This window comes from Molothrus aeneus, chromosome 27 (genome assembly GCF_037042795.1).
Source record: "Molothrus aeneus isolate 106 chromosome 27, BPBGC_Maene_1.0, whole genome shotgun sequence".
Classification (NCBI taxonomy): Eukaryota; Metazoa; Chordata; class Aves; order Passeriformes; family Icteridae; genus Molothrus; species Molothrus aeneus.
The window spans coordinates 5,405,481-5,419,221 of NC_089672.1; the positions used below are offsets into that span (position 1 = coordinate 5,405,481).

At 63.4% G+C, this 13,741-nt stretch overlaps 1 protein-coding gene across 1 annotated transcript; it reads right to left on the reverse strand.

Moving 5' to 3' along the window:
- Nucleotides 1–2,108: 2,108 nt before the first annotated feature.
- ISYNA1 (inositol-3-phosphate synthase 1) lies at nt 2,109–7,571 on the reverse strand. The gene is made up of 11 exons (XM_066566109.1): nt 7,279–7,571; nt 6,294–6,418; nt 6,052–6,213; nt 5,405–5,534; nt 5,138–5,331; nt 4,887–5,036; nt 4,105–4,320; nt 3,863–4,027; nt 3,672–3,785; nt 3,366–3,583; nt 2,109–2,341 (listed from the first exon to the last, which is right to left on the reverse strand). Exons 2-11 carry the CDS (start codon nt 6,405–6,407, stop codon nt 2,137–2,139), a joined length of 1,668 nt encoding a protein of 555 aa, XP_066422206.1. The 5' UTR covers nt 6,408–6,418; nt 7,279–7,571; the 3' UTR covers nt 2,109–2,136.
- Nucleotides 7,572–13,741: the final 6,170 nt, after the last annotated feature.

Genomic DNA, 13,741 nt, shown 5'->3' on the forward strand with positions numbered 1-13,741 from the left:
CTCCTTTTCCAGTCCTTCCCCCCCTCCCCAAACTGGGAGCGCTCCCAGCACTGGGGTTGACCCCCCCTAAAATGCTGGGACCCCGTTTATGCCCCCCCCCCCAGCACTGGGAGCCCCCCAAAATGCTGGGACCCCATTTATGGCCCCCCCCAGCACTGGGGACCCCCCCCCCACATTCCCAACCGCAGCCCCCCCCCCTCCCCAGGGCGGGGTCGGTGCTGAGGGGGGGGTCTGGCACTGGGGGGGCTGGAGGGGCATTTTTGAGGTGTTTTGCCCCCCCCCCCACGTGGCGAGGGGAATTTTTTGGGATTTTTTTTTTTGGGGGGGCCTCCGTGGCATTGTGCCCCCCCCTCCCCTCCATGGCAGGTGGTGCCAATTCCCCCCCCCCCCCACAATTTGGGGCATCTGGGGGGGTTCCCTGAGCTGTGCCCCCCCCCTCAGGCTGGGAGGGTGTGACCCCACCCCCCCCCCCCCTCCCAGTTCTCCCAGTGCCCCCCCCGAGTCCTGGGAAGGGGGGGCGGGGGGGGCAGACCCAGCACAGCCCCCCCAGTGTGGGTGCAGCCCCGCCCCCCCCCAAATCCCGGCTGTGCTGGGGGAGGGGGAAGGAGTGGGGGGGGGGTCCAGGCCGTGCCCCCCCAGTGGCGCAGCCCCCCCAGTGCAGAGCAGCCCCCCAGCCCCAGCGCCCCCCCCAGTCTGTGTGCTCAGCCAGCACTGTGACCCCCGGCCCCCCCCGAGCACCAGACCGGGGCCCCCCCGCCCCCCCCCTTCAGGGACCACTTCCATATGAAGGAATTTTTTAATTTTTTTTTTTTTTTTGGTGTGGTTTGAATTTTTTTTTTTTGTTTTATTTTTTCGGTTTTTTTTTTTGTTTTATTTTTTTCTGATTTTTTCCTCTTTTATAACAGAAAGGACCTCAAAGCCCCCCCCACACACCTTTACCCTCCTCAAGAGCCCCCCCCCCAAAATGCCGCTGCACACCCGGACCCCCCCCCCTCCCCTGTACAGCCCCCCTCGTGTCCCCCCCAAAAGTGGGGTGACCCCCCCCCATAGGCGTAGTTCTGTTCTGTGTAGGGACCCCCCCTCATTTCTAAACCTCTAGATCGCCCCCCCCCCATTGCTTATCAAAACAAAATGGGGGAACACCCCCCCCCCAAAAAAAAAGAACAAAAAACAAAAAAAGAAACCCAAAAAAAAGAAAAAATACAAAAAGAGCAAAAAAAAAGAACAAAAAAAAAAAGCCCTAAAATGACAAAAAAAAAAAAAAAAATCCACGACCCCCCCCAACACCCCCCTCCCCCCCGCATCAATAAATGTAATTTGATTTTTTTTCAGAAGGCGGCGATGTTTGGGTCTCACTGGGGGTGGGGGGATCCCAAAACCGGGTGAAGGGACCCCAAAACCACACGAAGAGGAACAAGGAGAGGGGGGACCCCAAGAACCAAATAAAGGGACCCCAAATCCGGGTGAAGGAACTCACAGAACAAAGGGAAGGGACCCCAAAACTGGCTGAGGGGACCCGAAAACCACATGAAGCAAAACAAGGCAAGGGGGACCCCAAGAACCAAATAAAGGGACCCCAAAACCGGCTGAGGTTCCAAGGAGGACCCCAAGACCAGATGAGACCCCAAAAACCAAGCGAGGGACCCCAAAACCCAAGTGAAGAGACCCCAAAACCGAGTGAGGGACTCCAAAACCAAGTGAGATTCCAAGGAGCCACCAGGGGGACCCCAAATACCGGATGAGACCCCAAAACCAAGCGAGGGACCCCAAAACCCAAGTGAAGAGACCCCGAAACCAGGTGGAGGAACTCACAGAGCCAAGTGAGACACCCCAAAACCAGGTCAGGTTCCAAGGAACTACTGGGGAGGCCCCAAAAACCAAGTGAGGGACCCCAAAACCGGCTGAGGTTCCAAGGAGGACCCCAAATACCGGATGAGACCCCAAAACCCAAGCGAGGGACCCCAAACCCCAAGTGAAGAGACCCCGAAGCCGAGCGGGGGTGTCCTGGTGCGCTCGGGGTTTATTGGTGGGTGCGAAGCTTCACAGTTTGGAGTCCCCAGTTGGGGTGAGGGGGGGGGAACCGCCCCCCCCAAGCCCACCCCGTGCCCCCCACCCCCTGGCCAGCCCCATTTGGGGTCAGTCGGCGCCGTCGATGTGCAGGGGGGCGCGGGGCGCCCGGGGGGCGCAGGGGGGGTGCCCGTTGAGCTGGGTGGGCACCGGGGGGCTCTTCTTGGGCACCAGGGGGCACGCGGCCCCCCCGGGACAGGCGCGCTTGGGGCTCGGCCGCTGCATCTTGTGCTCCAGCTGCATGTGGTTCTGGGGGGGCAGCCCCAGGCAGGCCCTGCGGGCACACAGAGCGTCAGGGGGGCACCCACGGGCATGGCAGGGTGGCACGGGGCTGGGGAGGGGTGGGGGACACGGGGAGATGGGCACGGGAGGGGTGGGGGACATGGGGAGATGGGTATGGGGGGGTGAGGGACATGGGGAGGTGGGTATGGGAGGGGTGGGGGACATGGGGAGATGGGCACGGGAGGGATGGGGGACATGGGGAGGTGGGCATGGGAGGGATGGGGGACACGGGGAGGGGGCTTGGGGGGTGGGGGACATGGGGAGATGGGTATGGGGGGTTTGGGATGGGTGTTCAGGCACTGGGGGCTTTGGGATGGGTGTTCAGGCACTGGGGGTGTTGGGATGGGTGTTCAGGCACTGGGGGGTTTGGGATGGGTGTTCAGGCACTGGGTGATGAGCTTTGGGAACTGGGCGACACCAGAGTGTGGCACCTCCAGGTGTTGGGCACTGGGAGCAGCAGGAATGGGAGCAGGGACCCCACTGGTGCTCAGACCTGTGGGATTTGGCACCCACTGGAGTTGGGCACCCCCATGCACTGGGAGCCCCAAGGTTTGGGGGTCACTGGCACTGGGAACCCCAAAGTTTGGTTACTGGGAGCCACTGGTGCTGGGCACTGGGATCCTCTGGCTTTGGGCAGCCCCTGGGGCATCAGGGACCCGCTGGGTGCCAGGGTCTCTGCGCTGGGACACCCTGGGCACCGGGACCTTGCTCCCCTTGGGCACCCCGTGACTGGGAAATGGGGACCCACCTGAGCTGGGACCTTGGTGCTGGGCATCTCCAGGGCCTCTGGGCACTGGGACTGTCACCAGCACCTACTGGAACCCCCTGGTGCCACTGGGAGCCACCCCCAGCCCCGGGCACCCCAGGCCTTGGCCTCCAGCACCCCCCGGATCTGGACACCCCCCGGTGGGCACTGGGACCCCCTGGCACCCTGGGTACCCCACCCTGGGAGCCCCTGCACCCTGTGGGTGCCCCTGCGGGCACGGGGCTGGTGGCACTCGGTGGCCCCCGGGTACCTCAGGATGTTCTCGATGCAGCTGCGCTGGCGGAACAGAGCGTTGACCACGGGGGAGCCCTCGGGCACCAGCGGGGCCTTGCAGAGGAAGGCGAGGATGGACAGGACGCTGTGGAAGCCCTGGAACTCGGGGTCGGCCTCGGTGCAGAAGGAGATGCGCTGGCACAGCTCCGTCAGGATGGCCAGGTCCAGGATGATGGGGCTGGCCAGCAGCGAGTCCTGCGGGCAGCCAGGGGTCAGCGGCCACCGTGGCACCGAGGGGACACCCCGGGGACGCCCCGGGGACGCCGCGGGGGCCGGCACGCACCTCGCAGGTGTTGTGGATGACGATGGTGTTGGTGCCGCCCATCATGATCTCGGACGTGTACTCGTCCAGCGCCCGCTTGCTGTCCCCCACGTAGGGCACGTACTTGATCACCACCTGCCAAAGCCACGGCCCCGTCAGCCCCGCTGCCACCCCCGTGTGTGCGTGTGACCCCCCCGGGGCCCCCCACTCACGCAGTGGTCGGGCTTGTCCTGGGGGCCGTAGAGGACGGGGTTGGCCTGGACCGTGTCGTCCACCACGTTGCTCTTGGAGATCTCCTTGGAGCGGAACTGCTGCGGCGCCGACAGGTTCTTCCCATCGTTGTTCCCCAGGTGGTTGTAGCTCACGATGGACTTGGTCTGGGCAGGGGGCACGCGGGGAGGTCACGTCCTGTCCCCTGCAGGTGGGGACGGGCCCCCATTGAGCCCCCACCTACCTTGAGCCCGGCGCCCACCAGGAAATCCACCAGCACCGACTTGAGCTTGGTCTGCCCCGACTTGAAGTCGTCGCCGCCGATGAAGACGCGGCGCTGGGCGGCCAATTCCACAGCCCCGGGCACGAAGGTGTTCTGGGGGGAGCCGTTGATGTAGGCACAGCCCTCCAGGATGCTGGCCACGGCGAACAGCGTGGACGGCGACACCTCCAGGCCTCGCTGCGGGGACACGGGGCGGCTCAGGGCGCCGTCACCCTCCCGAGAGTGTCACCATCCCGACAGTGTCACCCTCCCCATGGTGTCACCATCCCGACGGTGTCACCATCCCGAGAGTGTCACCATCCCCACGGTGTCACCATCCCCACGGTGTCACCATCCCCACGGTGTCACCATCCCGAGAGTGTCACCCTCCCGAGAGTGTCACCCTCCCGACGGTGTCACCCTCCCGACAGTGTCACCCTCCTGACGGTGTCACCCTCCCCACGGTGTCACCATCCCGAGAGTGTCACCATCCCGATGGTGTCACCATCCCCACGGTGTCACCATCCCCACGGTGTCACCATCCCGAGAGTGTCACCATCCCGACGGTGCCACCATCCCGAGAGTGTCACCCTCCCCACGGTGTCACCCTCCCGAGAGTGTCACCCTCCCCACGGTGTCACCATCCCGACGGTGCCACCATCCCGAGAGTGTCACCATCCCGACGGTGTCACCATCCCCACAGTGTCACCCTCCCGAGAGTGTCACCCTCCCCACGGTGCCACCCTCCCCGGCCGCCCCCTGACCTCGATGGCCCTCAGCAGGTTGTCGGCGGTGTCGTTGAGCCCCGGCACGATGTCACAGAACCTCTCCGTGTTGGCCGTCCACAGGACGATGACTTTGTCCACGCCGCTGCTCTCCTTGAAGTCTCGGATGTCCCTGCGGATCTGCTCCACCTGGGGCACGGCCGAGGCGGGGTGGGGGACGCGTCAGGACCCGTGTCCCTTGTCCCCTCCCCCGTGTCCCTTGTCCCCTCCCCTGCCCCGCCCGGCCGGACCTGCTGGGCCATGGGGCCGCGCAGGACGTTGTCCGCCCGCTCCTCCTGGTTGGCGGCGATGAACTCGGGGATGTAGATGGAGGGACGGGGCTTCATCTTCTCCATGTGCGGCCAGAGCTGCTCCTGCAGCGGCCACTCCAGCACCTCCGCCCGCCGCATGGCCTCGGCCAGGTTCAGCGAGGAGATGTCCCAGCCTGGGGGACACGGGGTGACCCAGGCGCTCGGGGCGCCCCGCGCCGCCGGGGGGACCCCCCGTGCCCCACCTACCGTCGAAGACGATGTCGTTGGGGTGCACCATGGGCAGCAGGTCCCGGAAGGGCACGTAGACATCACCCGAGGGGCCGGTGCCCAGGCACACGGTGGAGGCTTGCAGCAGGGAGCCGTAGTAGTTGGCTGTCTGGGATGGGACAGGCAGGGATGAGGCCTGGGGGGGGTCAGAGGGGTCCCTGCACCCCCAGAGTGGGAGCTGGGGCTGCAGAGCCCCTCTGCAGGGGCAGGGAGGGGATTGGGGTGCGGGACACCAGGGCAGCTGAGCTGGGTGTCCCCAGCCCTGTGGGGTGACCCCAGGTCCCAGGACATCACTGGGGTCCTTCTGGGGACACCCCAGGGACGTGGCCCTTGCAGGGGTCACACTGAGGACGCCCACCTCGCTGGGGTCACATTGAGGACTCCCATGCCACTGAGGTCACTCTGGGGACACCCCCTTAAATGGGGTCACACTGGGGACACCCCCCTCACTGAGGTCACACTGGGGACACCCCCCTCACTGAGGTCACACTGGGGACACACCTCTTGCAGGGACCCTGCTGGGGACACCCACCTGGCTGGGGTGACACTGGGGACACCCCGCTCACTGAGGTCACACTGGGGACACCCACCTTGCTGGGGACACCCACCTTGCTGGGGACACCCACCTTGCGGCCCGTCTTGGTCATCCAGGAGAGCCCCAGCCTGTTGGCCAGCACGGCCGCTGTCACCGTGGTGCCGTTGTTGCCCCCCCAGCCCACCAGCATCACCCCCAGGCGCGGCACCTGCCGGCCGGTGCGGAAGGTGAAGCGGGTGGAGCACGGCCGCACCTGGGGACAGAGAGAGGGCACAGCTGGGGACAGCGGGGACGAGCGGAGCCCCCCCGAGCCCCCCCGGAGCCCCTGCCCACCTTGGTGACGCCGTTCTCCTTGCAGACGTGCACGGTGCTGTAGGTGTACTTGGCCTCGATGAAGTCCTTGCTGTAGGTGACGTTGGGGCTCTCCACGAGGAATGGCTCTGCCATTGTTCCTGGAGCTGCAATGGCAGGAAATGGGTGTCAGCACGCCGGGCCACCCCCCCGGCCCTCCCCGGGCCCTCCGCCCTGCTGGGACGTGGCTGTGCCGCCCGTGGGGACCTTGGCTCCCTGCCCTGCGGGGTGGTGGTGGCGCTGGGACGGTCACTGCGGCCCCTTCCCACCCGGGTCGGGGCCAGGGGCGGTTTGGGGGCCACAGCCTCGCCCCAGAGGGCCCGGGGGGGGCACGGTCCTGCTCGGGGCAGGCAGGGACTGTCCTGGTGTCACCTCGCTGGGGGTGGCACAGCGGGGACCAGGGATGCTCCCAGGGGACGAGGGTGTCCCTGCACGCCGGGGGGCTGGGGGTGCAGGGGACACTGTGGGAATTGTGTCTTCCCTCGATCCCTGGGGGTGACAGAGGTCGCGTCCAGGTGACGTGGGGACAACCCCGCACCCTGGGGTGGCGCACAGGGGACAGCAGGGGTGTCCCTGCTGCTGAGGGTGTCAGAGCGTGCAGGGGACGTGGGGACAGAGGCTGTCCCAGCTCCCAGGCATGCAGAGAATTTGGTGACAGGGGCGGTCCCTACGCCCTGGGGTGACAGATGGGGCAGGGGACGTGGGGACCAGCGCTGTTCCCACTCCCAGAGCTGTCCCAGGGGACATCGCGACCAAGACTGCCCAGGGGTGGCAGAGGGGACACGGGGACAGAGGCGGTCCCTGCACCCCGGGGTGGCACAGGAGACGTGGGAACAAGGACGGTCCTCTCCAGGGGAAAGGGCACTTGGGGACAGCGCTGTCCCAGCGCCCGGGGGTGGCGGGGGGGACACGGACCCGCAAACCCGAACCGCTCCGGGGTCAGTCCCGCCCCGCCGCGGGCACTCACCGGACCGGGCCGCGCCGGGCGCGCAGGAGCCGGAGCCGGGGTCTGAGTCTGTATCGGTGCCGGTGCCCGGTGCCAGTGGTTGTGCCCGGTGCCCGTTGTCCGGTGGCGGTACCCTGTGCCCGGTGCTCGGTGCCCAGTGCCGACAGCCGGTGTCCGGTGTTCAGTGCCCGATGTTCAGTGTCCGGTGTTCAGTGTCCGGTGTTCAGTGTCCGGTGTCCCGTGCCCGGTGTCCGGTGCTGCCCCGCGGGGACGATGCGATCGCGCTGCGGCCGCCCCGGCTCCCGCCGCTTAATCGGCTCCGCGGCCCCGCCCCGGCCCCGCCCCCGCCCGGCCCCGCCCCCCCCGCACGTGCCCACCGGTACCGGCAGCCCCGGACCCCCCGGACCCCCCCCCCCGACCCCCGGTCCCGGGGCACGTGCGGGGCTCCCCGGACCTCGCCGGCCGCTCGTACCGGGGGAGGGGGGCGGGAGGGGGAAGCGGCCGCTGACCCGGGAAGGGGAAGTGTCGCCGGGGCCGGTCCCGGGCCAGGACCGGGGGTCCCGCCGCCGCCTTCCGGCCATTGAGAGCCCCGGGCCGGCGGCTTCCTGCGCCCGGGACCCGCGGGCGCCTTCCCACGGCGCCGCTCCCACGGGGCTGCCAGCCCGGCACCGGCACCGGCACCGGCACCGCGCTGCCCGGGCAGGGGCACCCCGGCACCCCGCAGCCGCTGTTATCCCGCTCGCTGCTGCCCCCGGCGTGGGCACCCCAAAAACCACGGCACCGCGGAGCCCCCGGCGCGGGCACCCCGGAGGTCACGGCACCCCAGAGCCCCTGGCACCGACACCCCAAAAAGTCACGGCAGCCCCGAGCCCCCGGCCCGGAGCCCGGCAGCCCCGGCAGCCCCGGCAGCCCGGAGCCCGCAGGGCGGACTCGCCGCGGAGCCCCGTCCGCCCCGGGGGGCACCGAGCCCGTGTGGGGCCGCACCCCCGCGCGGGCCCGGGCAGAGAAAGGGGTCGTGGCCGCCCCCCCGCTGGCGGCCCCCGGGGTCCCGCTGCCTTTCAATGGCCCGCCCCGCTTCAAAGGGGCCCCCGGAGCCGCAGCAACGCCCCGGCCCCCTCCCCACCCTCGCTCCCCGCAGACACGGCGAGGACAGCTCTGCCCTCCTCCGCCACCCACCCCGCTCCTCGGGGCTCGCTGCCATCGCCACCCAGCCTCCGGCACGCAGCGGGACGGGACCCACCGGGACCGACCCCGGAGGGCACCTGCGGCCGGGCGGCCGCGGGGAGAGGCGGCGGTGGAGGGCACGGCGGTGCCGGGGGGCCGCGTCCGGCCCCTTGGCCATGGAGGAACAATGATCCCTTGGTGCCGGGCTGGAGGACAAAACGAGCCCCGCGCTGGAATGCCAGTGCCTCAGCAAATTATTGAAACAAAAATAACATTTCTTTGTACAATAATCCTGGGGCGGGGAGGGTCCGGGCAGCGCTGCCAGGGGCCCAGAACTGGTATTTTTCCACTGCTTTCCTCTTTTTTTTTTTTTCCCCTTATTTTTTTACTTTTTTTTTTTTTTCGCCCCCCTCCCATAACTCCCACCATTGTTCCTTCCCCCACTCCCTTCCCACTCCTCCCACGCTCGGCACCGCATGAGCGGGGCTCCCTTGTTCCCGCTCGCCCAACGCGTCCATGGGCCGGGAGCCCGGGCCGGCCGCCCAGCGCCTTCGCTCCCCAGCTGCCGGGGGCTGGCCGGGGGCCAGCGGAGCCGCAGCGGAGCCATAGCGACCGGCCCCGCTGGGCCAGCAATGGAGCCCACCCCCCGCTCCCTGCGGACCCCCCGCCCCAGCCCCGGGATGCGTTTCCAGGCCACGCAGCCCCCCCGGGGGCTCCCAAACTTCATTCTAAGCAGGTTCAGGGGCTGCTCCCGCGGCAGCCGGAGATGCTGGGAGCGCTGGACGGGCTCGGTTGGGGGGTCCTGCCTCTGTCCCCCCCCCTCTCACAACAGGTCGAGGCCGACCCCGCCAACCCCGGATTTGTGCCTCGCAGCAGCCCCAGCATTCCCTTGCCACGTTTTCCTTCCTCCACAGTTGGGTTTTTTCCCCTCGTGTAACACAATCCCAAGCCCTGGCCCTTCATTATATCCCTGCTGGCAGCTCCTCATCCTCCTCCCTCTCCCTGTGCCATCGCCCTCCCGGCGCTGCGTGCCCAAGGTCGGGCCCACGCCTGCAAGGGGGGGAGCAGGGGGTGATTTTGGGGGTCGTGCCCGGCGCTGGAGGCGCAGCAGCTGCTCTGGGAGAGGGACCAGCGCCATCGGACCGTGGCGAGGACAAATTATTCTAATGAGCTTCCTCCTGTAAACGAGCCACGAGCACTGAAAGGTGCCCAGGGAAAAAACCCACGGGGGAAAAATCCACAGGGGAAAAAACCCATGGGGAAAATAAAAACCACGGGAGGAAAAAACCCACAGCGCTGTCATCGGTTTCCAGCACCCCTAAAACCTGGCCAGGGCCTTCCCACGCCTGCGTGACCCCAGATTAGGGGCGGTTTGCGCACGATGCGATGCAAAGTGACTTTTCCCAAGTGTGACCCGAGTTATCGGTGAATTATCAGAGGCCAGGGCTCCTCCCGAGCCTGCGGCCGGCCGGGTTTTGCCAGCCCGGAGGGCGCGGAGAGCGGGGATGCTCCCGGTGCGGCGGCCCCGGCTCCCGGCGGGGCCGATAAGGAGGCGGCGGCGGCGGCGGGAGCCCGGCTGGCTCTGGCACAGCGAACGCAGCCAGTAAATTTCCACTGGGGCAGCTCCGAGTTAATGAGCTCAATGCGTGACCCCGGGCAGCGCCGGAGCTGCCAGCGGTTGGGAGGAATTCCCCAGGAAAGCTGGGAGGGGATGGGGACCCTTCCTGTGCGAGCGTCCCCGCGGGGCAGAGCCGGCCTTGGAGCCGCTCAGCGCCCCGGGGGAGGCTCACAGAGGCTGAAGGGGGCCCGGGGTGCAGAGCTTGGCTCAGAGGCCACGTCTGAAACTAAAACTGGAGGGTTTGGGGATTTGCAAGAGCCTGGGCTCAGCTCTCGCTCCGTGGCCGAGTCCCACCGGTGTCTCCTCGGGCGGGTGCTGCCGTGTCAGCTTGCAAGGACAAGGACACCTTTTAACAAATAAACCAACTCTGTACAGCGTTATTTGAGCCCCGGACGATTGTCACCTTCTCCACCGTGTGCGGTTTTGGAGGGACAATCCCCAGAGCAGCACTGAGCCCAAGGGAACGCGTTACAGACACGGGAACGCGGGGCCAGCAGCACCTGTGGCCTCCAGCCCTGAGTTTGTGCTGCTCGCTGTGCTCAGGAGGGAGGCAGCACCAGCACAGCGGCTGCTCCAAAGCCCTGCACTCCTGAGTAGTTTTATCCTTGGTTTTATTGTGCCTGCTCCATCCAGCCCCGGGGCTGCTGCTGAGGGCAGGGCCAGAGGAACCCACGGTGACAGCAAGGCAAGGGACACTCCGGACACAGCCCAGGTGCCCTTTGCATCCTGAGCTTCTCCGGGATGACTCAGCCAGGGGGGAGGAGGTGGGAGCTGCAGCAGCGTCCGTGCCAGGCTGTCCCCAGCTCCTGCTCCAGCAGCACCCCCGGGCTGAGCCCCACTCCCCTCGCTGGTTTCGGAGCATCCCTGAGCCCCCAGCAGCATCCAGAGCCTCCTCCACAGCAGCTTTTCCTCCAGAAAGCCCGAGGGTGCTGCAGTGGGAAGCCCCCAGCTGGTGCCAGGGCTGGAGGCTGAGCCCAGCCCAGCGTTCCAAGGAGCTGCCCCGCTCCAGGCTCCTCTTCCCTCTCCTCTTTCTTACCTACTCCCTGCTCTGACACTTGAGCTCGCTCAAGTGACCCCGTTCCTTCCCGTTTCCTGCTTCCAAGCTCCACGCCAGCCATTTATCACCTTTCCCTTTTGAGTTTCCTTGCAGGGAGAAGCACTGAAAAGAAATCCACAACCTTATTGTCTGCTTGTTTTCCAATACAGTGAATTTATTATATGTTGCAAAATCAGCATTCAGCTTTTTTAGTGTACAAAAAAAGGACACTAGCTCTTAAGAAAAAAGATTAGGAAAGCTGAAGACTATGCTGCCTTGAAATTGTAACATTTTGGCAAAGTGAAAAGCTCTTTTGTAAACTCCAACTCCATGGCTCAATATAGTTTTTATCCACAGTACAATATTACAAAGTAAAACACAGTATCAATAAGTTAAGATCATACTTAAATCACCTAGAACTGGTTTCTATTAACCCAAAAAGCACAAAATTTTGCCTAAGCTTCGTTGTCTCTAAAAAGAAAAAAAAAAAAAAAAAAAAAAGAAAAAAAAAAAGGCAGATTCGACTACAATTCTTTAACACAGTCCAAAAGAAAAGTGAAGCAGGAAGTTGGTGGATGCTAATTGGGTCTCACAGTTTGGATAATTAATTAAATATTTTCAGGGTTTTTTTTATATTCAAATTTTTTAGAAGTTCCAGAATATACATGTAAATGTACACAATACATCTTTGTATACAACTCTGTTTGCAAAAATATCTTATAGCAGATGTATAAAGATTGAGATCCATCTCTATCCCTCCCTCCCCAAGCAACAACAACAACAACAACAAAAAAAAAAACAAAAACCAAAAACAACAACCCTCCTTTCAAAATATTAAGGATCAGGAGAAGTGTTTCCATGGAAGAATTTACCCATCCTGGGTTTGTAGCTGCTGCCTCTTCTGCCATCCCGAGTTCCGCCTCCTCCGCAGCCGGAACGAAGCCCCCGAGCCCCAGCGCTGGGGAAATTCCCATTTTCCACCCCAGAACGGCGGCGTGGGGCAGGGCCGGCGGCGCTGGGCTGTGCAGTGCCGATCCCAGAGCGGGTTTGGGGATTTGTTGGGGATTTGGGACGTGCCGGGGGCTCCTCATCCCCCCCCAGACCCCCAGGGCTCCCCCAGCCCGGCCGGAATTCCCAGCAGGGATCCCTGGAGCTCCCAGATCCCCGGACAGAGCTCCTGGCCTCAGCACCCCCAGCGTTCTCTCCAGGAGCTCCAAGGCAGGTGGTGCTGCCCCAGCGCTCCCCACCTCCAGCTCTGATGTGGGGAGGGAGGGAGGGATGGGAGCACAGCGTTCCTGACCCCCAGATTCCCAGCAGGAATGGCCTGGGGGGTTCTGGGGTGCTCCCCCTGTGCTCCTTGAGCAGGAAGAGCCTTCTGCAGCCCCCTTCTCCAGGGCCAGTAGAAGGCTGGTGGCATTCCAAGCGCCACCGTGTCCCTGTCACCTCTCCCTTGGAGAAGGGGATGGCAAAGCCCTGCTGAGGATGCACAGGGAGAGACCTCAGAATAAAGTGACAAAGCAAAAGCAGTGGCCCTGGCTGTGTGACAACAATGAAATTATAATATAATAATAATAATAATAATTAGCCCTGGCTGTGTGAAATTATAATAATTAGTAATTTTATCTCCTATTTTTAATACAGCAGATGGACCCACGTTTTGTTTGGGGCAAGTAAAAAAAAAAAAAAAACCAAACTCAAAACAACTCCTTGTTGTAAGAAGTGTTTCCCTCCTTAACTCTGCCATTCCTCTCCTTCAAAGGGTGAAAGGCTCTTCAGTGCCACCTCCAAGGGAAGGAGACTCCACAGGGAAGGAATCCTTTACTTTGAGATAAACGGAAGCGGGGAGAAGTCAAATCCCACAGGCTGGCAGGATTAGAAAGGGGAGAGGGGAGAGAAAGAAAGGAACAGCAGAGTTAAAGGACACCTTTGTGCTTTTTGGAGTGTTTCTCACACCCTGGCCATACTCTGAAACGTTCCCTTCAATCCAAAGTAAAGAATTAAATAAAAAAATCAGGAAGCAGGGCTGCAGGGAGAAGCTGGCTGAGCTCAAGCACACCAGTGGAAGGGATCCGCGTGGGAAACCAGCACCTTGCTGCTCTCACAAGGATTTGCTGCTGCTGCCTTGCAGAGACACACACACAGACACAAAAAATAAAAATAAAAAATATCCCAGGAGAAAGCAGAGCACCCCCCACCCCCTCCTGCCATGGATCAAGGAATAAAGTCACTCCTCTGGGTGACTCCTGGGTCACTTGGAGTAATACTGCAAGGAAAGGGTCCCAAGCACTTGGCCTAAAAGGAAAAGGGAGGCACAGTTTTAGAAAAAAGATGCTCTTTTCTTTGATACAAAAATAGACCATAGTCTCATTAGCGATTAATAAAACTGGCTGCCTTGGTAGAAAATTAGAAAAGTCAGAGCCAGACTGGTCTCCATCTTGCCAGCACTGGTGGCTGGAGGTGAACTGGGCAGACTGGGCAGGAGGTTTGCACCCAAACGCGCAAAGCCGAGGAAAAAAAGGGGGTTTGGGGGTTTGGTTTTTTTTTCTTTTTTTGGGATCCACCTCTGCCCTGGCCAAGGTGCTGAGCCCCAGGGGACCCCCTGTGCTGCCACCAGCCCTCCCCACCCCGAGGATGCCAAAGACAAAGCAGGGCCAGACAAGCAGAGC